This window comes from Podarcis erhardii (assembly GCF_964252035.2).
Source record: "Podarcis erhardii genome assembly, chromosome: 15".
In the NCBI taxonomy this organism is placed as follows: domain Eukaryota; kingdom Metazoa; phylum Chordata; class Lepidosauria; order Squamata; family Lacertidae; genus Podarcis; species Podarcis erhardii.
In genome coordinates, this window is record NC_138505.1 from 15,003,213 (window position 1) to 15,027,698 (window position 24,486).

The window sequence follows — 24,486 nt, forward strand, 5'->3', positions numbered from 1 at the left end:
TCTCCTTCCCCTCTCTGCTTCCTGTTCTGCTCCTTCTGACACACTGGTCACTCCTCCCCCCTCACTCCGTTCCAGCGGAGCAGCCGGTCTCGCTCTCCAACTCCCACTGGGGGTTCCCCCTTCGTTTCCCTGCTCCTGACTGCTTCCCCCTCTAGCTCCCCTTGGCTTGACCAGAGGGGCTCCCTTTTGGGAGTCCTCCGATTCACTGGACGGACTCATGGACAATCTTGGGTCATTGTCATCCTCTTCCTCATCAGTCTGGAATCCTTCCCCCTCACTCTGCGTCTCTCTCCCTGAACCCCTGACATCCGCTTTTAAAATGAAATCTGAAAATTAAATGAGAAGCTGGGGAGTTCCTTGAGAGAAACCTTTCTCCTGCAAGTCCTGCTTTCCAAACTATGGCCCTGGATGTCTCCCAAATAAATGAAAAAACTCTCCCTTGGATATCTCTGGAGTAGATCTATGGAGTTTGTGAACAAAATGTACATCCGATTTTAATCTAAGGAAAAGGTAATGTGTATACACACACGTACGCGCACGCACGCACGCACGCACGCACGCACACACACACAAATACTATTTGTCATTAGTTAGGAAAATACTGTGTTAAGGCCTAGATGTTTGCTTTAAGAATCAGGGACCCCCATACACAACTGGTTTCCAAAAAGGAAAATGTGGGACGCACAGTCAGCAGGGTTTCTAAAGAAAAAGGGGAAAAGGGGGAAAAAGAAGACATGAACTTTCAAATCCATTCCCCATTTACTGAACTTACCTCAACTTGCTTGTGTTTTGCATCAAGGAAAGGCCCGAGCTGAAAAACAATCAAAGGAAATGAAGGTCATCAAAGAGCGGACGACAAGGCCCTAATTAAGCGCCACCAACATTTCTGAAAAACCTATCAAGGTCCCTTAAGAGCCCCGTCAATTAATAAAAAGGTAGCAGGACAAGGATGGAGTCACAGGAAAACTTGCTTCCACCCTCCCAAAAATTCTAACATTTACCAGATGCAATAAGCATGACATTGACTTCCCATGCTTCGATGACTTTAATTATTCTGCCTTCCCCTCCGTCATTAGAACAGTATCACAACCAGCAACCATTGTTTATTGCCATTTCATTTATTTCAACTACTCATCCTTGGCTGCTGAGGAGGACACAGATGGGCAACTAGCCACTTACTGATAACCTATATATAGTAGAGCTTAGGGCCCAGGGGCCAAATGCATCCCCCTGCCTCTTCATTTGGCCCTCAGGACGCTTCTCGAAGCCACATCCTCCTTGAGTGTTTTGCTTGGCTGAAATGCAACCTTAAGAGCTTCGCCCATTGCTCTGCCCGATTTTTGCCACCAGATTCTCAAACCCTTATTGGCATTTGTACAAGATTCCAGTAGTGTTTAATACAAAAAAACCAATTAAGAAAGAGAAATAAAACCCTGCATCTAACACTTAAGTTAGTGTTGTATAGCATTCGCGAATCCTCATTGCGTGTTGCAGAAACCTAGCTAGTATCTCCGTCTTAGCCCCATCCTGAGTAAACATAAGGAAGGCTACCTTGCATTCACTTGAATGCCTCTCCCTGCTAACAACCAACTGATTAATGAACTTAGATCAAATTGTTTGATACCAGGGGTAGTTCGAAACAACATGTGCAACTGATTCTATTTGTGTCTGTCCATAGGGGAAGAGTCTCTCTATGAGTGGAGTTTTCTAGAACCTCCCCTATATCACTGCCAAGGGCAACACATTTTGTCTCTCCAGCATGTAGGCCCTGTGTTGATTCAGGCTGGTCAAAGGGGAGAGAAACGATGCCATTGGCTGTCCACCTTGCCCACCCCTTGGCTACTATTGGTATGTGGGCTCCTGGAAGTTTGCCCACAAGCGAATCAAACCCTCAGGCTGAAAATGGGTCCCCCGCCCTTCTATAAAGCAACCACAGACGCTTTGCCCTTACCAGAATGCAAACATCTGGCTTGTCTCTATTAATAACGTCTATCAGGTCCAACATGGGGTCGTAGGTGATGCTGTCCGAGGTGGTATAAGGACCACAGGCAACGAGGACCATCTGCAGTTCTGGACCTGAAAGGGTTAACAGGCTTTGAAAACAGGAACTTCGCTTCCATTATGAACCAACCAAGTTCCTGCACTGAGCAGATCCTGAGCTATGAATTCCATACAAGAGCAGAAACAGGTACTGGATACAAAGTTTTATCTTCCATTTGTGGGAGAGGGGGACAAATTAAATTGCAAGTTTCTAGACATTAGGGTTGTGTGCAAGAAAGTGGGTGGGTGGGAGGGTGATAATCTCAGCAGCCAAATGCAAGAAGCCAATGAGAATTTCAGCAAGGTACTCTAAATGGATAGGCATATACCTATCCAGTTCATAAAGATAAGTGAAACTGTTTCCCTACCCTTGTAAGGGATGCCGTGCACTTGAAGCTGAATGTTGGAAGATGCAGGACTGTCGTGGAGGTGTCAGAGAAAGGGAACAGACCCTGAGGCAGAGTGGCATTTTCCCACCTGGCCCAGGAGGGCGGGGCCCGGACTGACTTCTGCTACAGAAGCTGAGGTTGCTGAACACTCTCAGGCTGGGGTATCGTTTAGGAGATTTTTGTTGCTGTTACTGACATATTTTTTTTTTGTATATTTTTAGATCTTATTGTTGTGTACTTTTTGATGTGTTTTATTTATTGTTTATGACTACTTCTGGCAATTATGTGAATCTTTTCATGCTGTAAACTGCCTTGCACATGGTTTTAACTATGGAAAGGCGGCATACAAACAAAACGGTGATGAATTTGGGGAGTTAGAGCTGGAGGACTGTGACGAGGGTCTCCGTGGGATGGGGATAGCAGATTCTGAACCCCAAGAGATCCCTGATCCCTGGGAGGGTCCCAGCAGGCTAGAGGGCGGAGACCTGCCCTCTGAAGGAGGCTCAAGGGAATCCTCAGAAACACCTCCTGTTACCTCCCAGACTCCTCAACCTTTCCAGCTGAGAAGCTGCTTCTGGAGCCTGCTTCTGGTTGTAAGTATCACGTGGGGGCTGGCTGCTGGCATGCGGCCCCCCAGACTGTTGCCCATGAGTCAATGTGGCCCTCAGGTTGAAAAGCTTTCCCACCCCTGTTTTGGGCAAGGTTGAGACCCAGCCCCTCTCTTTGAAGCACTGGGTCTAACTCACCTTCCGCTTGATCCACAGGCTGATAAAAAGGAAGCGGTACGCCCTGAGGGAGGGTGGGGGAAGAGGAAAAAAAGGGGGGAGTTATATGTGCTTCCATCTTCCTTTAAAAAGAGAGAAAAGATCCATATCTCCAAGATGCTTGCAACTTTCTCCCCTCTCTGTCTCGCTATACCAAGCCTCTGCAAATAATGTGGTTCTGAGAACAGAATAACCTGACTTCAAGGTCATGAAATGTGGTAGGGAAATGCATTGGAAAAAAATAATAAAAAAAATCACCTCATACAGCTTGGACGCGACCAGCCTCTCCCCAGTACTGTTCATGCCTTCCATAACCACAACCTGGAATATGTGAGGGGGAAATAAGACAGGCAATCAACGTCAACTTTTGTTTATTTTCACTGCAGGAAAGAGACGGTGGCAAAAGCAAGAAATGCGTTCACAATTTATTTACTTTTCTCAAGGCAGGCAAGTCTTCTGAAAGACAAATTCATGGGCGATAAGGCTATGAATGGCTACTAGCCACAATGGCTACATTTCATCTCCACTGTCATCTTGGCTGCGAGTCCTGGAAAATCTGCTCCCTGCCTTGCAGGCCTGGGAGGGAAGGGCCCAGACTAACTCCAGATACGAAAGCTGAGGCGGATGAACAAAATCTTGTGCTGGGTAATGTTTAGGGTGTTTTATTGGCTGGGGTGGGGGGTTAGTTGCCATTACAGTGGTGCCTCGCAAGACGAAAAGAATCCGTTCCGCGATTCTCTTCGTCTAGCGGTTTTTTCGTCTTGCGAAGCAAGCCCATTGACAGCTTAGCGGATTAGCGCTGTTGGCGGTCTAGCGGCTTTTAGCGATCAGCTGTTAAGCGGCTTATCAGCGGAACAGCTGACAAGCGGCTTAGCGGCTTAGGAAAGGGGGGGGAGCGGAAAAAAACCGCGGGAACTCGCAAGATTTTTTCGTCTTGCGAAGCAACCCCATAGGGAAATTCGTTTAGCGAAGCGCCTCCAAAACGGAAAACCCTTTCGTCTAGCGGGTTTTCCGTCTTGCGAGGCGTTCGTCTTGTGGGGCACCACTGTATTGACATAGATTTTGGTATCTTTGTTTCAGATCGAATTATAATTTGTGTGGAAATTGTTCAGCTTGGCTGTGTACTTTTTCTGTTTTATTTATTATGACTACTTTTGTTCTCTGTGGAAAGCTGGTTCATACATTAATAAATTATCATGAACACCCCCCGCTTCCCAAATGCCTCACCTGTCCTGGGAAGAGCGAGTACTCCTGGAGTTCAGATACATCCACAGGTACCAGGCCTCCCGAGGAGTGCTCCTGATCCCCTTCTAAGATGACGGACTTGGCGTTCAGCTTCCCATTGGAATCGCAGCCGATTTGGCCCAGGACAGTGACTGGCTCCTTTCCCAGCATCATTCAAAAACAAACAAACAAAGGAACATTTTTTTAAAAAGCACTAAAATCCTGAGCACAGCATATCTCCATACTACCAAGCGGTTGCCTTAGAGTCCATCAGATCTAGCCGACACTATAGGGCTGTTGTGAATGGAGAGGGGGAAAGTGGGGTAACTTCATGGGCCTACATCATCCATAGGCAAACTAAGGCCTGGGGGCTAGATCCGGCCCAATTGCCTTCTAAATCCAGCCTGCGGACGGTCCAGGAATCAGCATGCTTTTACATGAGTAGAATGTGTCCTTTTATTTAAAATGTATCTCTGGGTTATTTGTGGGGCTTGCCTGATGTTTTTACATGAGTAGATTGTGTGCTTTTATTTAAAATGCATCTCTGGGTTATTTGTGGGGCATAGGAATTCGTTCTTTCCCCCCCCCCAAAATACAGTCCAGCCCACCACAAGGTCTGAGGGACAGTGAACAGGCCCCCTGCTAAAAAAGTATGCTGGCCCCTGGCCTACATTAAGGAGAAATTAGTTTGATATAACCCAGTAAAGTCTAATCTGGTTCACAAATTGGAAGGATTGCAATCCTTTCCTCCCCAAACAGGACCAGCATGGTAACGATAAGCTAACTGATGGCACTTTTGCAAAGCACTAAGTGGGGCTTGGAAGGGGCCAGCGATCAGGAAAGCCACCGTGTTCACAACTCCCGTTCGGCCCAGCCACATCTTTACCTGCCCCACAACAGACATCAAATGTAGTGTGTTAAGGGCATGGGCTTGTCAGAAACTGCTTCACTGGCCAAATGGAGAGGCCTGGCAGTGACATGGAGGCTTGGAAACCTGAGATTCTCCACTGTTAGTTTAAAGCAGCTGTTTCTCTGAGCATGTGCAGAATGCTCACAAACCCCACTGGATAACTTTAGATATACTCATCCATGAAAATAATTAAGCTCTAGCACCCATAAGATATTAGCACAGAGGTTACCTGCACAGGGATGATCAAAGAAGAAAATTCTTCTATTTTGTAGTGTTCCTTCAGTGCCGCACCAAGGTCTTCCATCTTGCAGGAAAGCACTTATTTCATTTTTAGAGGGAGGGAAAGAGGCAGATAAAGATGGATATTTGTATTAATTATTATTATTATTATCATTATTACTGCAACATTTTTATTACTATTTCATTTTATATTGTATATAAAACAGAGAGAACAATTGTAACAACACGCAAAAATTAAAAGATGAAAACGAAAATAAATAGAATAACAAAAGAGATCTATTCCAAAAGGGAAAGTATTTTGTTTGAGAATAGATGTTTTGGGATAGTATTGTATAGTTAATTTCACTTCATTTTTGTTCAGGCTTTTGTTTTTCCTTACTTTTTGTTTTTCTTTTATTTCATTGTTATTTTTGTTTTTTGCTTTGTTTCTTTGTTTTCTGTAGATTTGTTTGTTATGTTGAGTCTTGTTTGTATTTGCACAAAACTCCATTAAAACAAAATTAAAAGATGAAAACTGAAAAGTAGGCATGCAGCATGAGTAGCTGCACATGAATTAAAATAAAGTCCAAGTAAAAACTATCAACATTATTAGATCATCAAGTATAGTTCTAGACTACACCTTAAGCTGGCCTGGTGACATGCAGGCAGTTAGCGCAGATCCTAAAAAAACCAGGAGTTCTGCAAGTACCTGTCAGTGCACCAGCAATCACATTCTGCACTAACTGGATCATGTCCAGTAGATTTTCCATATACAAGTAGAAACAGATAGAGGGTTTTCTAAAAATTACCTTCACGGTTATCCACAAGTTCCTGGAACATGAATTTGTAGGGCTTGGTGAGGGAATCTTGGGGGGAATGGAAGAGGTTCACAGAGGTGGCCAAGCCGCCATTTCCCCTCCAGGAGGTTCCCTGCACAGAGCCAAAGGAGGTGACAACCTCTCCGCGGTTGCTTCGAGAACCATACTTCTGTGAAGGGGTAGCCCTTGAGGGGCGGCAAGCAAGGGGAAGAAGAGAAAAAAATTTTAAAATTCAGGAAAACCTGGTCACTTCCTTGATTTCAACATCGATATTTTACAAGTATTGCCCAGTGTTAAATAGTTTTATCCAATTGCAACTGGGTCTTTAATCTGGTAAAAGGTAAAGGTAAAGGGACCCCTGACCATTAGGTCCAGTCGTGACCGACTCTGGGGTTGCGGCGCTCATCTCGCTTTATTGGCCAAGGGAGCCGGAGTCCAGCTTCCGGGTCATGTGGCCAGCATGACTAAGCCGCTACTGGCGAACCAGAGCAGCGCACAGAAACACCGTTTACCTTCCCGCTGGAGCGGTACCTATTTATCTACTTGCACTTTGATGTGCTTTCGAACTGCTAGATTGGCAGGAGCAGGGACCGAGCAACGGGAGCTCACCCCGTCGCGGGGATTCAAACCGCCAACCTTCTGATTGGCAAGCCCTAGGCTCTGTAGTTTAACCCACAGCGCCACCCGTGTCCCCCTGAGTAATCAACAAAAACCTTAGTAGGGATATCAGTTGTGAGGCATTTTTTTCCTCTGGTAGGTTACTGCAGAAAAGGAATGGAACAAAAAGTAGAAGGGGAAATCTGTCTTTAACAGCAGCTTGCACCGTATTTAAGTGTCTAAATAGATGCACCATGGTTTGTGATTGACGAACAGGCCAAGACCAGGAGCTATGGTTTGAGTTTGCGCCAACTAGAACTTAGTATCACATCTGAAGTGACAAGCCACTGTTCTGTCTCTGAAGGCCACAGCACCTGAAGCGTTAAAGAAGGTAGCAAAGAACACACAACAAAGCAGACAACAAGCGCAGAGCCATTGTTTCCTCAGTATTTTGTTGGAAGCTCTGAACCATGGGCTTGGGACATGCTCTCTGAAATGAGCCGAGGTGTAATAAGCAACAAGGTTGCGGCCAATTAAGTCAGGCTCAGAGTGGTCCTATTGAAATCGACGGACTTTAAAGTTATTCAGGTTTTATCTTCATTTAAGAGAAGCACTGTTCAGGTGCCCAGCCTAATCTAAATGTGACTGGAAGTGCACAAACCAACTCCCCCTGCACGCTAGACACAGCCACTCCAACTTTTGAATGTTTTTGGTGTGAAAGTCAAGGCACAACCAGTATAGAGGAGATATTGGGGGTATGGCTCCCATGCATGAACCCAGCCCACCTACACACATTAGCCTCCACCCAGCAACATTTCCCAGTGATTTCTGCAGCAGAGATATGGGCTCTTAAACCAGTTTTATGCCTGTGGTGCAGATATGCTGCTAGGGTTAGTTTTAGGGCTGCAAGCTAGGATTAGGGTTAGGATTTCCCTCTTATTCACACATAATACTAAAAACTAGTTTAGAAAACACAGATTCTTTTTCTAGGAAAGGCTTTCCCTGTAATAAATCCAGCATCTAAAACATAAACAAAAAATCCCAATTCACCCAACCAAGTTGGCACACCAAGAGGACCCCAAGCAAATTCAGCATGTGGCAAATCAACCCAAGGATCAGCGCCACCACAGCTTGACATGCATCACGGTCAACCGGCAAAGTCCAAGACTTGATTTGCTGCACCTCAAAGCTCCACCAGAAATGGGTCCATTTTCAGCTGCAATGCATTTGGCAGCAGCCAGAATGGGCTCTCTTCTTTAAGGACACTTTGACATCTCTGAACAAGAGGCAGGCTCCGAGTCCTTCGGAGACGCAACGCTGGCTAATCAAAGAAAGAGGTGGGCCACACATTTACGGGCTGCGTTGATGGGAAATTTTGCTTCTGCACATGACTCTGGCAAACCGCTCTAAGCTGAAGCGTTCCTTCCTCACCCACCCTAGAATGTTTAGTTCACATTGAGTTCATGAAACATTGTACCCTGACCTGTTCTCAATGCATGGTTAACCACATCTACGGAACGCGATAGTTATGTTCTTTTAATTCTTGCTATATCAATCACTAGTAATAGTTTAATAAGGAGGTTTTCATACCTGTCCAATTCTGTGTTCCCTTTCCCAACCTTTAATCTATTGATGATTAATGCCTATATGCAACCCTTGCATTGTATCTGTGTTAACCAATCAGCAACAAGCACATATGTGGCAATGCTGTAATATTCAATAAAAGGGACTCCCCGAGACATGCTCGGGAGATGCCTCCCATATGACACTTGTCATTCGTCTGTCGTTTATTTCAACCCAACACTGCGTCAAGGCATACCTGGGGGAGAAGCTGCTGGGGGAGAAGGCCAGGCGGGGACTGCAGTTGGAGACAGTCCGCTTGGAACGCGGATTTTCCGGTGTGGTAATCACCCGCTTCTGAGATCCCTGCAAGACAGTAAAGGGTAGAGCAGCTCAGCCTCACAGAGAGCCTTGTTGGAAGCACAGGAGTTAGAACATTGGTCCATGTAGCCTAGTACAGTCTACACTGGCTGGCAGAAGCACTGCAGTGTTTTAGATGGGGGATAATTCACAAGTCTACCTGCTTTCTGTCCTGAATCTCCCATCATCCAGCATCACTGGGCTCTAGTGTTATATGAGAGACAGAGGAAAAACTGGCTATACACTGTACATCGTTTATGTTTTCTCACCTTCCTTGCCTGTTTTTTTTTTAAATAAAGACTAAACTAAAAACATCTGGACGGCTGTTTTCTGCTCTGATTGGCAGTGGCTCTCCAGGGTCTCAGACGGCAGTGTCTCCCAGCCCCAGATGAAGAAAATTCAGGACACACAACGGAAGTCCTTTGCACAGCACACAAACTAGGAAATTTGCTCCAGCGAAAGGCAGTGAGGGCCAAAAGAGGGGCAGACAAATTATTGAGTCGGTATAGCTCAGGTTGGCAGAGCATGAGACTCAATCTCAGGGTCGTGGGTTCAAGCCCCACGTTGGGCAAAAGATTCCTGCACTGAGAAGTTGATCCCTTCCAACTCTGCAATTTTGTGATTCTATGCAGCTAATCAGTGGCTACTAGTCACAATAGCTAATCTAAGTTCTCCTCCCACAGTCAGAGGCAGTATGTCTTTTGCTATCAATTGTTGGTGCTGTTGCACTCAGGTCCTGCTTCCTATAGATATCCGGTTGGCCACTGTGAGAGAAGTTTGCACCCCATGTTAGCTCTACTCAGAGGACACCCAATGAAATTAATGAGCACAACTAACTTGAGCCCACTAATTTCATTGGGTCTACTCTAAGTAGAACTTAGTTGGACACAGCCCTGAGTGCTGGACATCTAGATGTGCCTTGCCCCAGTAGTGCTCTTATTGATACAATTCAATATAAAATGCAAATACAAATACACCATACAAAAATTGTCCCAGCACAAAAGCAGGTCTCTGCCTGACAGCTTTAAGAGTTGCCACAAGCCAGAGAGGATAAACATTGGACTAGATAGATAAATAGTCTGATGTGATTTAAAGGTAGCAGAGAGGCAAAGCACCTTCTTTGAATGCAGAAGGTCACAGGTGCACACAGCTTTCTAAGTTGCGATGTTCCTGCATCAGCCTATGTGTGCAAGATGCATTGTGTGCTCGTTCCTATGAATGTTCTTCACAACTTCCTTCCTTCCACATACTTACTTTTGATGGCGAAGTGTAGGTATCTAGAAGGTTTTCTTCCTCCTCCTCTACATCGAGACTAAGAAGAGTCAAGGGAGCCAAACGCACACAGAAAATGCATGAGCTAAAATTACACGAGCCATCGTCGCTCACTGGTTGTCCGACCCCCATTGGTCCCACCCAGGAACAGCCAGTGGCAAAGCATGATGGCAGATGTGGTCCACGACCCATGGGGTGCTATTGCACAAGGTGGAGAAGACTACATGGGTGTGGAACATAGGTTATGCTGGCGAAATGCACTTTGCACATGTTTAGATGCTTCTCCTCTTCAGTATTGGTGTGCCTATTTCAAGGCAGAGCACAGAAATCAGTCAAGGGCTGAACCCCATAATAGCAGCCACCACAAAAAGGGAAAATTGCTCCAATTCACCCCATTTTTAAAATTAGATTTTTTCCTCTCACCCAAACATTAGAAGACAACAGTGGGGTAACAGAGAGACAAAGCTTTCATTTTATTAGTTTTACCACTAGGGCGGTTTGCTGCCATGTTCAAAAGGGCCTCTCCATTTGAGTCACGCTCAGCTGCTTGGGAGGATACAGTTCTTGGATGCTGTTGACATCTCTGATTTTAGGGTAATGGCTCTCCTTCCTCTTCTGAGGTTTCGTGGATCGCTTGTGCAGCACCTGAAAGAAGAGCACGAGCAGTCGAAACCCCAGGGAAGCCAACACCTCCCAGAATCACAGCACTTTTGGCTTAGCCGGCACCAACAGGGCAGACATGGGCACTGCTATGTGCATCAGTACCTGCTATGGCACCCGTAAATATCAGCAATGAAGAAAAGACTGCTTGCTCCTCCTGCAAGTCCCATTAAACATGCCCACATTTCATTGGATGACACCCTCCCTTCTGTTCTGAACAGAGAAGAAATGGAAAGAGCATCTCTCTATGAGCAAGCACCTTTCCCCCATGCACCTGGACCTGGCAAATTTCGAACGCTGACCCTGACTCAAGGGACTGGATCCATAGGCTGGCTAGCACTGCTACTGGCCACTCCCCCCCCCCGCCCCTGGCCAGCTTAAGGATCCACTGCTTTTGCCACTGCTTCCTAGCAGATCCTGGCTCCCTTCATCCTTCCTGTGCTGTGATGACTCTTCTTCCTAATCAACCATGGGGCAGTGACAGCATGAGATGGTCCAAGCCTTTTGTAGTCTTCCCTGCCTTTCTGCTCTGCACCTCTAACATCAAGGGGAGGGGGTAGCAGTAAGGGGGGTGGATAGGCAAGCAAAGTGGGCAGGGGCGGCAACCTCTAGCAAAACAGTCATAGCATGAAACGTTAAAAACAAATTGGCATGAAATGTATCAAAATGTAAGTAAAATCTGCTGTTTTAAAATGAACATACACAGTTAAATTGCATGCAAGATGGCATTCTAAAAGTTTTTAGCCAGTGCCAAAAACAGTACAGCCCAGGAGACTGCCTAACATCAATAAGCAGGGAGTTGCAGAGGGTAGGGACTGCTGCCTATGCTCCATATAACATTCTATCCACTGAATGCACCATAGCGGAACTGCCTTTATAGTGGATCTACCTCAAATAGGCAAATCAAAACATCTATCTCCCGCAATTCCTTCCAAAAGCTCACTTACTTCATGTTCAAAGATGTGCAGGGACTCTGCCGTAAGCTTAATGAATTGCTTCGTTATAGCAAAAGCAATTATTTCATCTGCAATCTCATTTTCTTTCAACCTGTACAACGTGCAAAGTTCCACCACTACAAGAGAGAAAGGAGTTATTAAACAGCGGTAGTTTATCAGTTCCTCAAGGACATCTCTCTAACAGACAGCGAGATCCACCTCAGTGAAGTGTGATGAAAAATTTCCACCATTAGATTTTTCTGCAGAAAACTTTCCAGTTTTTGAAATTGTCTCATGTAATCAATGAACAGAATACACACAATCCAGTTCAAAATGGGCAATAGAAACCATACTAGTGAAATCTAAAAACAAAGTTTAAAAATATATTTATAACTTTTAGCACCTTTGTTGTTGTTTTTAAAATCTAAATAACTGAAGTATTTTACATTGTATTCCATTGAAATGTCAAAAAAATAGTTACAAGTATTACAATAAAAATAATTTCCTGACAAATTTCCTGGATTTGTTTGAATGTAAGATTTAAAGCACATTAACAGTTCAACCCTAATTCCCCTCATCTGATTCAGGAAGGCAACCCTTCACCATAAGGGCCCAGGGCTGGGTTACAACGATGTTAAAGCCAGCCAAAAACAATTTATTAAGGGGCAGCATTTCAAACAGGCAAAGCTCACAGCTACATTCTCCTGTAGACAGCAGCTACGAGTCACACTGAGCCTCCACATTCAGGGACAGTCTACCTTTGAAGACCAGGTACGGGGAACAACCAACGTTTCTTTCAGGCCCTGCCTTCCCAGAGGAATCTACAGCTGCTCACTCCTGGAAATAGGATCCTCGGCTAGACGGATCTTCTGGCCCGATCCAGGCAAGTCTCATTTTTAAAACTGCCCATCTCTCTGAATCCGCCTCCCTCTTTTCCCCATATCTTCTTTCCCCACTTTCTCTCCACGCTTCTTCCATCCCCCAGAAATCCCCCCAAGTCCACCGCTCTTCCCCGCATAGGCAACCGCCTGCTTATCCCAAATTAAGCCCCCTCCAAATAAAAAGCTCCTCAATGAGAACTAGCGCCCTTCCTAGTAAATACCCCCCCCCCAATTTATCGCCTTCGCCGTTCTACATGCGGCTCACATTTGTCGGTAAGGGCAGCCCCGTCTTCACCCTCCTCCAAGTCCAGCCCGAAGAGCCTGAGCTCAGCCAACACGTCCTCAACTACGAGCGCCGCCATCGCAGACCTCCTTTCCCGCCACTTTTCTTGGCGGGGTAGGCGGGGAGCGCGCAGCTATTCGGTTATTTACGGCGCCACTTTCCTCGCCTGCAAGAAGAGGGAAAGAGCGGGAGGGGGTGGAGCTTCAATTCCTGAATGGGCGCATGCCTGTTCTACATTAATGGGAGGAGGTTGCAGAGGAGCATAGAGATGTGTCGTTGCTGCTGCTGTTGCTTGGAACTCCTAGAGTGGCTAAGAACGCCGGGATACCCTTCGACGCTTTGCGGAGTGAAAAAAGGACGGCTGCTTTATAAAGAAGGGTTCTTTTGCATGGCTTTGATTGGCCTGCGCCGTGTAATTCCCTCCCTCGCCCCGCCCCTTCTGCGCCAGAATAAACAGATCTCCTGCTCTTTATAAACGCAAGTATTTTTATTCCCCGCCAAATTAAATAACAGGTCATCATCGGTATCATTCTGATACCTCCCATTACTTTGAGATGGTAAAGCCTCCTCTGTCTTTAATGCTATATTTTGACTTGATCAGTTAATGAATGGTGGCTGATGAGGGACGTTGCCGATTGGGCTGAGGCTGTGAGAGTGGTCCACAACAACCCTGCAATGTAGTACGGTGGGATTATTCTCACATTGGGAACATAATAATAATAATAATAATAATAATAATAATAATAATAATAATAATAAATTTATACTCCACTCTCCCCGGCAAAGACCGGGCTCAGGGCGGCTAATACCAAATAAAACATTTTTTAAAAAAACAAAACAAAACAGTTGATTGAAATATAAATTAGAATTACAGTTTAAAATACAGCTTAAAATGCAGCCTCGTTTTAGTGGTAGCCCATAGATCAAAGCCATAAGGGGAGAAAACGTCAAATATTCACCGGAGCCAACTATCCATGCTGGTCCTACATGGGCCAGCAAAAAGAGCCGAGGGAAAATTTATATACAAAAACCCATATAAGGGGTTCCATCAAAAATAAATAAATGGGGGGGGGGGTGTTAGACTGAGTCCAGTCCAAAGGCTAGGCGGAACAGCTCCGTCTTGCAGACCCTGCGGAAAGATCTCAAATCCCACAGGGCCCTGATCTCCTGCGGTAGGGCGTTCCACCAGGCTGGGGCAAAAGCTGAAAAGTCCCTGGCCCTGGTTGAGGCCAATCTAACCTTCTTGGGACTCAGGAATTCCAAAGTGTTGTTATTTAGGGACCTTAACGTCCTCCGCGGGGCACACCAGGAGAGGCGGTCCCGTAGGTACGAGGGTCCTAGTACCTACAAACTTACCTGCCTGATAGATATGTTTTGGATATGCAGAGGTCTTGATTTATCGGCTTTTGGGTTTTAGGGGGGAAATGCATGGTTTTGTTTCATTTACTTATTTTTTCTTTCTTTAGTATTTTTATCACTGCCAATCTTACATTGTGTCAGTTTGTTTCTTTGAAGTACGTATATAATATTTTGACAGCAATACATTTTTTCTTTCTCTTTTTAAGTGGTTTTAAAATGTAATAAAGATAAGGATTTTTAAAAAAAAAAATAGCAGCAGTGGTGCAGTTGGGTACTTAAGAATCTTGTCCTTGATGGACTTCTAGACTGCGGAGTGTGCTATTTAGATGGTAATTTGTATTGTTTCATTTACTTCTTAATGAGGTGAATTGCCCACTCTCCTTTTTGGAGCCCTCCTGCTCAGTCTGTTATGGGGACAGTGGACCTTTTTCCCAAATTCTGACCTGCATGGCACCACAGGGCTTTATTATTGACACAATGTTTCTTCTTTTTTAAAAAATATTTTATTAAGGATTTTCTTGTTTTACAGAAGTAAGTGTAATGCCTCGTTGTCGTTTTTCCCATGTAACATTTTTACAAATCCGTTTCATTTGTTGATACATTAGGGGGAAAAGAAGAAGAAAAAAAGGGGGGAACAATGTTTCTTCTTAAAGTGTTCGGGTACATCAATTCCACTTAAAAAACACATCACACACTTTTTGTTGGTTAGGAAAGTGTTGAGGGAGATGCACTAAAAAGTTTGGGCTAAAGCTGTATAGCCTTTACTCCAAACAAATCAATAAAGAGTGGGGGGTCATGTAACCTTTTTGCAGGTTTTTAAATCTAATTTGATGTCTGTGCTTACAAACAAAAAGCTCTAGAGTCTCACACAGGGGAACCCCCTGCTAAAGAACATTTCAATGAACAAGTGAATTTCACAAATTAAGTGGAGTATAATGAAGTCATTTAATTTTGTATGAACTGAATCTTACACCAGACTTTCCCATTATCATCATCATTATCATCACATTTATATCCCACCAAAGGGGGTGGTCCCAAGCTTTCATTCAAAAATCTAAATGTGCCCACAAGTTCTAAAAAAGTTGGTGATCCCTGAACTAAGTATCAGCCTCCTGTTTCTCCTGTCTTCTCTCAAAGGAAGATGCTTGGTTTTAGTGCTACCCATTTCCAGTTCTTGAATAACTTTTTCCAGAAATGTGTGGTTTGTCAAGGGATTCTTTCTCACAGAGAGAGAGAGAGCACTATTGCTGTGCTAAACAGATTCTTTGAAAACAGATCTCTCCACTTGCTGGAGGCAAATTTCTTCTACTGTTTCCATCGAGGATACCTTTCTAGACCTAAAGGAACAAACACAAGAATACTCATTAGCACCATGATAATTTTCATTTTATGGACAGTGTGCTATTAATTAATTAATTCATTAATTAATTATCTGTCCTTCACAACAACAGCAGGTTACTGAAACCACCCTACTGTATAAAGGTGAAATTTGCATCCATTGCTCTGCTCACTTTTGCCTTTGGCCTTGCCAACCGCTGACCGGTGCCCCCCCCCCCATTAGGTTGAGCATAGAAAAATGTGGTACTCAAACTGAAAATGGTCTCCCCCTCCTCCACTCCATACATGCTAAATGGCATGAAAATACTCTGAGTCAGAATCTCATCCTAATCGTTTTTCAACTCCTAACAGGGATGGGAAAGAAAACTTACCTGCGTTCCATCTCTGCAATGGTTTCCAGGAGGGGTAAATTTCTCGTCTCCATCAGGAAGCAGGCAGAGACCCCCGCGAGGAGGGGAGCAGCTCCAAATATAATTGGTGGCAGGACAGGAAAGGAATCCCTAAGCACGTAGACCAGGGGCGCAACCATGGCTCCGAGACGGGCTTGCATGGACACAAATCCCATGCCTGTTTGCCTGGCAAGAAGAAATGCTGGTGTTTATAAGACTCTAAACACCTGCTGCTTGAACCCTGTGGCCATTTATCTGGCAGAAAACATCCCTGACCACTGGTTCTGCTAGTTGCGGGTGATGGGAGTTGTAGTCCAAAAACAGCTGGAGACCGAAGTTTGGGAAACCCTGGTTTAGATGATACTAGCTGCTCACCTGATCTCTGTCGGGTAGAGCTCCCCAGAATACAGATATGCACCAATAAAGGAACTGGCGAGGCACCCTTTCCCTAGTGCTGCCTGCACTGTACGCAACGTTTGCAGTTCTGCAGGAAGGAGAAATATATAGAATGAACGAAACCTTGTTGTTTACAGCCATGGGCCGTCACAATATAAATACAACAAACTGTCTTTTTGACCTATCGAACAGGCAGTCACACCCCCCCCCCTCATGTACACACACAAAATAAAACAGAAAAATAATACTCCCGCCACCAGTGTAAATCACATAATTGCTCATTTACAACAAACTATAAAGCTATTACAATTCATTAGGCTAGTCCTACTCAGAGCAGACCCACTAAAGTTAGTGAACCTGACTACCTTAGCAGCATTCATTTCAGTAGGTCTGCTCTGAGTAAAACTAGCATTCAAAGGACACACAACCACTCCCTTTGCCTTACCTTGGGCTCTAATAATGCTTCTTATTTTCCTGGATGGAGAGGGATGTGTGTGGTTGAAGAAGCTAGCAGATCTACTGTACAAGGGCAAAATTCTCACTGACTGCTCCAAACACTTTGGGCTCTGGCTCTGCCCATCACTAGTATAGAGCTCCACAAGAGGATGCTCAGGAGGGACTGTGTTCCTAAGCCTCAAAATGTTTCTGTACCCCTGAGCTAGATGGACCAATGGCCTGGGCTCAGTCTGAGGAATCTTCCTATCTTACTATATGCTGCCTTTCCTCCAAGAAGCTCAATTCAACCCCCCATCCCACCCATTTTAACTTCACAATAACCCTATGGGGTAGGTTAGATTGAGGGTGTGAAGCCTGAGGTCACACAGTGAGCAAGAACGGTGGTCTAGGACTGAAGAGAGTGGGGTTCCCCCTTCAGCCACGGTGCACCCTGGGAGCCTGTGGGCACATTTGCCACCCTGAGAGACTACTGTGGGCACCACAAGCACACCCATAAACAAGCAGGCACTGCAACCTGTTTTATAGGCTACCATGGAAGTGTCTTTCAAGCCTAATTTCAGCAGGGGGCAGGGACCCTATGGAACCAAGGAATAGCTCTACAGGCGCATGTGTGCCTAATGGAACTGGGTTGGTGGCCCCTGCTCAAGCTGCAACACTGCATGGCTGATATCAAGGGTGACAGCAGTACAGCTCACAGGTTGATAGGATGGACTGAGCACAATATTCATGCGAAAACAGATTAGACAAATTCCTGGAGGGTATTGGTGGCTACTAGCCATGGCTGTGTTTTACTTCCAGCATTGGAGGCCGTGTGCATCAGAATGCCCCTCACTGTGGATCACATGTAGAAGAGGAGAAGAAGAGTTTGGATTTGATATCCTGCTTTATCACTACCCTAAGGAGTCTCAAAGCGGCTAACAATCTCCTTTCCCTTCCTCCCCCACAACAAACACTCCGTGAGGTGAGTGAGGCTGAGAGACTTCAGAGAAGTGTGACTAGCCCAAGGTCACCCAGCAGCTGCATGTGGAGGAGCCGGGAAGCGAACCCGGTTCCCCAGATTACGAGTCTACTGCTCTTAACCACTACACCACACTGGCTCTCGGTGAAGTTGTGCTACTTTGGGCTTCCCTTAGGCATCTGGTTGGCTACTGTGAGAACAGGAGGTTGGCCTTGATAAGCCACTGGCCTGATCCAGCAGCCAGACTCTTTCTGATGTTTTGATGAAAACTCATAGCATGGAGCATCAGTGCCCCAAGCAGATGCAGGTCAAAAACCCATAAAGCAACTTGCCGTCTGGCACAAACATGTTGACGAACACCAAGAGCCCAGCGAGGGATAGGAAGCCGGCCATGGTAAGGCGGCGCCCGATGAAGACCATGGCAAGGGTGGACAGCAGCACAACGGGAAGGTCGATCGCTCCAAACAACACCTGCACCACAAAGATGTTCAGGCCAAATTTTTGCACGTCCATCGCCAAGCCGTAATAAGAAAAGGAACTGGAAAACCTAGGTAGAGTGGGAAGCAAGCTTAAGTTGCAAATTTAAAGGCTGGATTTATGCAATGATGAATAATAACTAATAATAATTATTAATAATTATATTTTTATTATTTATATCCCAACCATCTGGCTGGGTGTCGGTAATGCATATTATGCACAAACTATTATTATTACTACTGCTACTAATGAGTAATCATTGCTGCTGCTGCTGCTGCTGCTACAACTCAGCACTTACAAAGCACCTAAGCTGTTCTAAATGCGGCCCTTTAAAAAACAGCAGCTCCACAGCCTCTACCTGCTTATTACAATGTAATAGGCACAATACAAAATTACTATGATTAGTAGTATTTAACGCATAAACCACCTCATATGTTCTTGAGTTGCCATCATACTTCCATGTTCTGAGAAGAGGCTCAAAGCATAAGAGGAAAGAAAGGGCAATCCTTGACTTGTCTCCTCTATTCAATTACCGTTTCCCTCTTCAGATAAAAACAACAGAGGTCCTCTTGCACTCACCAGACAACCATGAGGCAGCAGGTGACCCTCCGCAAGATTGGACTGCGAAACAGGTCGAATACAGTGCGCCGGGATTTCAGACTTGCAGCTTCCATCTGCATGTGGGAATGCAATACCTGTGCAAGAGGGGGGGGGGAAATGAGTGGAAGGAATGTGGCAGGCCTGGGCAGGGGCCTTAATCGGGAAGAAAGAGTGCAGATTGAGGCTTTGGTGGTCTCAAGTTGAACCCCAACATACCTGTCACCTTCTGTCCTAGCCTAATAATAATATTACAGCAACAACAATAATAATATCCTGCCCATCTGGCTGGGTTTTCCCAGACACTCTGGGCAGCTTCCAGCAAAATATAAAAACAATGAAATGTCAAACATGTAAAACTTCCCTCTAAGCAATGCCAGGCCTCCATTTTAATTTCCCAGAATGCTCTGGCTTGTGACCCCCTGTGGCATAGTGGGGGGAAATAGCTAAACCCAGCTGTCTAGAGCCTCTCCTGCTCCCTCTTGCCCAGGGGGCGTTGCTAAGGGTCGGTCTATGAGAAGTGAGCCTCAGTTTGCTGCACTGGCAGCTGCCACTTTACATCAAATTACACTGATTATATAAAACGTCTGAGTCACCCTTCAGGGAAAGCCCTCTGAAAAAGATATGTTTTCAACATCTGCCTAAAAGCAAAAATACCAGGTGCCTGTTGCTGGGACCTTCCCTTGAGTTGGACCCCTGCAACTCTCCAATCTGCCCCCACTCCTCTTCTTCATTTGACCAGCCTCTCCACAAAGTCTTCATCGGACTCGTGGCACCTAGGGCTTTAAATACTAAAAGCAAAACTGAACATATTACATTAATACAGCATATTTGCTAATCTATTATAGAAATTATTATTAGTACAAAAAACCAAAGCACTGGTCGATCTCGCGGCTAACCTCTTTATTAATTTTCTCTCCCTCCTTGCTTTTGCCATTTATTGCGGCAACTTTCCTCAGATTCTGGACTGCTACCTGTGCCTTGTTATGAAGCAGGAGCCAGCGTGGTGATTCTGGAAGTTTGCTGACAAGACAGAGTCAATAGATATTATTAACAAGGGGGATGATTAGAAGAAAAAGAAAAAAGCTTGTGTAACGGAGTGTTGTTCCCATTTCCAGCCACTCCGTTCCATCCTCCCAGGTGGAACATCTACTCCTCTCTTCCATAATGCACTCTGCATTCCATGGCCTCACTGGCCTGTTTTGGTGGTCCTCCCCCTGCTCCCCAGCACACATACATACACACCGTATACTTTGTTTTGTTCTTCTGCCAACCAAGTCTGTTGACACATCCTCCTAGGTGTGGATGGTGCCATTTTGTCTACATAAGACACAGCACACACTGCCTGAACATCAGACATGGCGGCCATAAGGTCTTGGCCTAACACAAAATGGCTGCCACATCTACAAGAGCGGAAAAGAGAAACACACCAAAGCCATACCACAGTCGTATTTGGCGCTATCACCCCCTACCATGAAGAGACAAAAATGATGAAAAATGGTGCCGAGACGGAGAGTTGAAGCCAGCGCCAGTTTCTGACTCCATATGCAACTCCTGCCAAGACGATCTGCCCAAAGGTGACAAAATAACCTAAGAGGGCACCTGCCACTGTCCGGCCCTTGTTGGGCATCCACTCCAGAACTAGGAGAGAAGCAAGAGAAACTGTTAAAAGGACTTGCAGTAAAAACCAGGATGAACATTTTTTAATGGGCAACACGTCACATGCAACTGTTTGGCTTCCATGCAGAAAACCTCAGGCACCATAGGCTGACTGCTGATATAAAGCTGAAAGGACATTAATATCTATAGTGCCTTGTCTGAGGCTTATCCACACTTTTCTACTCATTCCAGGCATAGGCCTAGTGGTGTAGCAAGGTCAGGTGGTACCTGGTGTGGAAAATTTATTGTCATCCCCCCCCCCCACACACACATTGAAATCTAGTTGGACTCCCAAAAGACTGCGATCTACTCACAGTATAAAAAGACTGCCTGCGATCTACCCATTGTCATTGCCAAGAGTTGTTGAGCTTTCCCTGCAAAACCCACTCTTTAAAGTTGAATTGGAGCAAACCAAACTACTTACTCAAGGACAGAGAATTGAGCATGATTCCTGAAAACGTCATGCCAGCCAGGAAGCGGAAGGCGCAGTAGCTGCTGAAGCTGGGCAGGAATGCTGTGATGGTGCCAGCAATGGCAATTTGCAGATATGACCAAATCAGAGGTTTGCGCCGGCCAAACCTGAGTCCCCACCCCCAAAAAAGGAGAAGTAGGATGCATGAATTAATATATTGGCTGGTGGTGAGTTATGGGGACAGGCTCTAGCTGGGTCTTAGTTTCCTTGGGTCTCCAGCTGGTTTTGGACTACAATCCCCATCCCCTCATCCGGAGACTTCAGGTCAAACCTGGAGGTCTGGCAACCCTACTCACCTAACATTCATCACAACAACCACCCACCTGTCCGATAAGACTCCAAACACACCAGCCCCAACCAGCACACCAGCCATGTAGAGCGACTGGGCTACATCTCTCAGGTTCTGTAGGTCACACACCAAATTCCACTGGAAGGGAGAGACAGGAGAACTGAGTCAATGTTCTCTCCATGGCTGCAGTATATACATATACATATACATATACATATACATATACATATACACACACACATATATGTATGTGTGTGTACATTTGACTTAGCATCATGTGAGTCTTATTCCTTTAAGCTTCCTTCTGCAAAGGAATAATCAATACTAGCTGCATAAGATCTGTATTTTTTAAGATTAATATCTTTTAATATTAAAAACTCAAAGCACAAGGCTACATGCATGCCATCTTGAATCTAATCATTCCACTAAACAGTATAACAAACTCCATTTTAAAATAAATCTGTTATCTTCCTGTTGACCCTTCTCAACAGCCATGTGTTAATTTCACCATCCAAACCACATCCCAAACTATCCATTGCAAAACAGAGACAGTGTAGGTTAGACTAATGGAGCAGGATCTGGGAGACCAGGGTTCAAATCCTGACTCCATCCAATATCTCTCAGCATAATCTACCCCACAGGATTATTGTGGGAATTAAACAGAGCAGAGAATTCTGACCAGTTGCCATCTCTCAGCCTAACCTACCTCACAGGGTTGTTGTGAAGATAAGATGGGATCCCCATTGCCTTGAGCCTCTTTAAGGAAAAGCAGAATGTGAACATAACAAATGCATTATAAACAAGAGGCCCTTTTCAGATCTTATTGTAAAATGGCAGGATTTACCATAAATAGCCAAAAGGTACTACTGCGGGGTCTAATACTAATTCTTCCCCAGTTAGACATGATCTTAATATGATAAATACTGTATGTTGTCTTTTAAAAATAAAATCTAAGCCAAACAACCCCAAACGAGCTACTTCATTTGTTATTGGAATGTTTAATTTATATCCCTGCCACTCTGTTTTTTAAAACTGCCTTCCTGTCTTTCATTTCTTGTTGATGATGAAGAAAGCTCACCTCCGTCACAATGGTAGACTCGAACACACTCACATCATAGACCCATCCACCTGTACAGAGTTCGGTGTGCACCTGTGTGGCAGAGTCCCCAACCTCCACAGTCACATTTGGGCTCAATAGGCGCCACCAACTCATGGCAAACTGGAGACACTTCTCCGGCTTAAGATTCTGGTCTATGGGAACAGGTGCCTTCAGCAAGACCCCTTCTGCTGTGCTTTGGGTGTAGCTAGAGGGCAAGGTCTGGTTGGTGGGCAGCACAGGCTTGCAATGGTGGTCTGGAATGGCGGCAGTGAAGTTCTGCAGGAAGTTGTGGCAACCAATGAGGCAGACGGAGATCAGCAAGAAGGTGATTTGCACGATCTGGAAGCGGCCAACTCCTCCGATAGACTCCAAGACATCATTGAATGCCATAACAAAAGTTGAGGATCACTGTGCAATTGGATACAACAGGCAAGGTTACCTACTTTTCTGGATTTCTCTCTACGTAGGCCAACTTATGGGAAAGCCCTTTGGAGTCAAAGCTTACCCAAGACAAGCAGTTAGCTGTTTTGAAGTTTCCAAGCAGTTTTGAACGCTAAAGCCTTGTAACTGAATCTGAAACGAAACAATAATCTCAATATTTAAAAACCCCAACCTATTATTTTTCCCCCAAATCTAAGTCAGAAATCTAAACACTGATTAACCCAACAACTCCCACTTGTTTTTTCAGACAGAGGAAAACAACCTGCCACTTCTAGTGGTCATTTTAGTCTCCCCTCCCATTACTATTTCTTGCATATTCATCCAGATATGCCTGCACAAAGCTTGTGTAAAGGTCCAATAAGATCCTGTCTTTATCAAGTTTTTGTTCTGATTTGATTGCAGGGAGGTTCTGTTTGTGCAGAAGTTACATGTCTTTTTCTGAATTCCACACTTTTTAGTGTATTTTCTCATCAGTTTCCTAACTCCCCTTCCCAAAAAATGGTTGTTTATTAAAAAAGTTTATCCACTTGAATTGCATAAACTAAGGGCTCATTCACACTTTCGCTTGCTCTGTATTTTGATGGGATTTTATACCAATAAATTCCCCAGGTGTATGAGAGCTCCTTTTGTTGTTCCATGGCTATGCCTTTGGAAAATCTGATCTTACCCACTGAATCAGAAGCTTGCTAAGCAAAATCTCTCTTCGGATTTTCCGTACATCTGATAAGATCCAATTAAGCAAGTAAGAGTGGATTTTTGCCACAGAACAAGGAGAAAAGCTTTCAGATCCAGGGGAATTAATCGGTGCACGATATGATCAAAATTTCCCTTCTGGGCAGGTAAAAGCAGTGCTGGTATAGGGGGCAACTGGGGGGGGGGGAAGACTTACCAGGCACAGGTTCCAAATATCTGCATGGGCAAAGATGGGACAGGCTTTCTAACAAGAAAGAGGCTTTCTGGATTGCAGGAATCCTTTAATTCATCCCTGTGATGCCCTAACATGCAACAGATTTTGAGGGAGCTTGAAGAAATTGCAGCATCCCAAATTGCAAAAGAGGCCTGAATCTGTTTATTGTGTGTTGACTGACTATATATGCATCTACACACACACACACACACAGAGAGACACACACAATGTCTACGCACAAAAACATCCACACAGCTACTCTTTAATTTCTCCTGGGCCTCTGCTCTTTTCACAGGCTCCTAAAAAGAGCAAGGGATTACGTAAGGGGCAGGTGTTTGGCTACCGTGGGAAAGCTTTATTTACATGGTTGTTATTGGAAAAGAAACCACTAATTAAAAAGACAATTACTTCGGGATTGGTGTTTTGGTTGACAATAAGAATCGATTACAATCAAAGGGCCAATGCAGTGTATTCAAGGGAAAGCACCCATGGGGGCAGAAACATATTAATTACACAGATATTTCTACATCCCCTCCAACATTTCTCTGATGAAAATAGGGACATCCCATTCCATTCTGATAATTTTACTATTCATACCCCACACATCTTATGGGGTCACTCCAGCACTCTGGGCAGCTTCCAACATATATAAAAACATAACTGAACATTAAACATTAAAAAAAACTTCCCTATACAGGATTACCTTCAGACGGCTTGGGGATTGGATAACTCCGTAC

At 44.9% G+C, this 24,486-nt stretch overlaps 2 protein-coding genes across 5 annotated transcripts in view; both read right to left on the bottom strand.

The window, feature by feature from the left end:
* The window catches only part of POLA2 (DNA polymerase alpha 2, accessory subunit), a 31,661-nt gene extending 18,560 nt beyond the window's left edge, over nucleotides 1-13,101 (bottom strand). The window contains exons 1-12 of the mRNA XM_081842340.1: nucleotides 12,895-13,101; nucleotides 11,761-11,885; nucleotides 10,713-10,798; nucleotides 10,136-10,193; nucleotides 8,781-8,887; nucleotides 6,356-6,549; nucleotides 5,557-5,645; nucleotides 4,421-4,576; nucleotides 3,452-3,514; nucleotides 3,176-3,218; nucleotides 1,952-2,076; nucleotides 773-811 (exon numbers count right to left, since the gene is read on the bottom strand). Coding sequence (XP_081698466.1) covers nucleotides 773-811; nucleotides 1,952-2,076; nucleotides 3,176-3,218; nucleotides 3,452-3,514; nucleotides 4,421-4,576; nucleotides 5,557-5,645; nucleotides 6,356-6,549; nucleotides 8,781-8,887; nucleotides 10,136-10,193; nucleotides 10,713-10,798; nucleotides 11,761-11,885; nucleotides 12,895-12,991 — 1,182 coding nt within the window. The 5' untranslated portion in view covers nucleotides 12,992-13,101. The remainder of the gene's footprint in view (nucleotides 1-772; nucleotides 812-1,951; nucleotides 2,077-3,175; nucleotides 3,219-3,451; nucleotides 3,515-4,420; nucleotides 4,577-5,556; nucleotides 5,646-6,355; nucleotides 6,550-8,780; nucleotides 8,888-10,135; nucleotides 10,194-10,712; nucleotides 10,799-11,760; nucleotides 11,886-12,894) is intronic.
* A 1,844-nt stretch (nucleotides 13,102-14,945) lies between these two features.
* LOC309330817 (solute carrier family 22 member 20-like) lies at nucleotides 14,946-23,266 on the bottom strand. 4 transcript variants are annotated; one of them, XM_081842700.1, is made up of 11 exons: nucleotides 22,907-23,265; nucleotides 22,381-22,809; nucleotides 21,337-21,440; nucleotides 20,966-21,120; nucleotides 20,355-20,523; nucleotides 19,782-19,905; nucleotides 18,865-18,980; nucleotides 18,141-18,355; nucleotides 16,374-16,482; nucleotides 15,981-16,184; nucleotides 14,946-15,608 (listed from the first exon to the last, which is right to left on the bottom strand). In XM_081842700.1, exons 2-11 carry the CDS (start codon nucleotides 22,789-22,791, stop codon nucleotides 15,524-15,526), a joined length of 1,692 nt encoding a protein of 563 aa, XP_081698826.1. In that variant the 5' UTR covers nucleotides 22,792-22,809; nucleotides 22,907-23,265; the 3' UTR covers nucleotides 14,946-15,523. The 4 variants fall into 4 exon arrangements, with proteins under 4 accessions (XP_081698826.1, XP_081698825.1, XP_081698827.1 ...); XM_081842699.1 differs by having other exon boundaries at nucleotides 22,381-23,265; XM_081842701.1 differs by lacking the exon at nucleotides 20,966-21,120 and having other exon boundaries at nucleotides 20,485-20,523; nucleotides 22,381-23,264.
* Nucleotides 23,267-24,486: the final 1,220 nt, after the last annotated feature.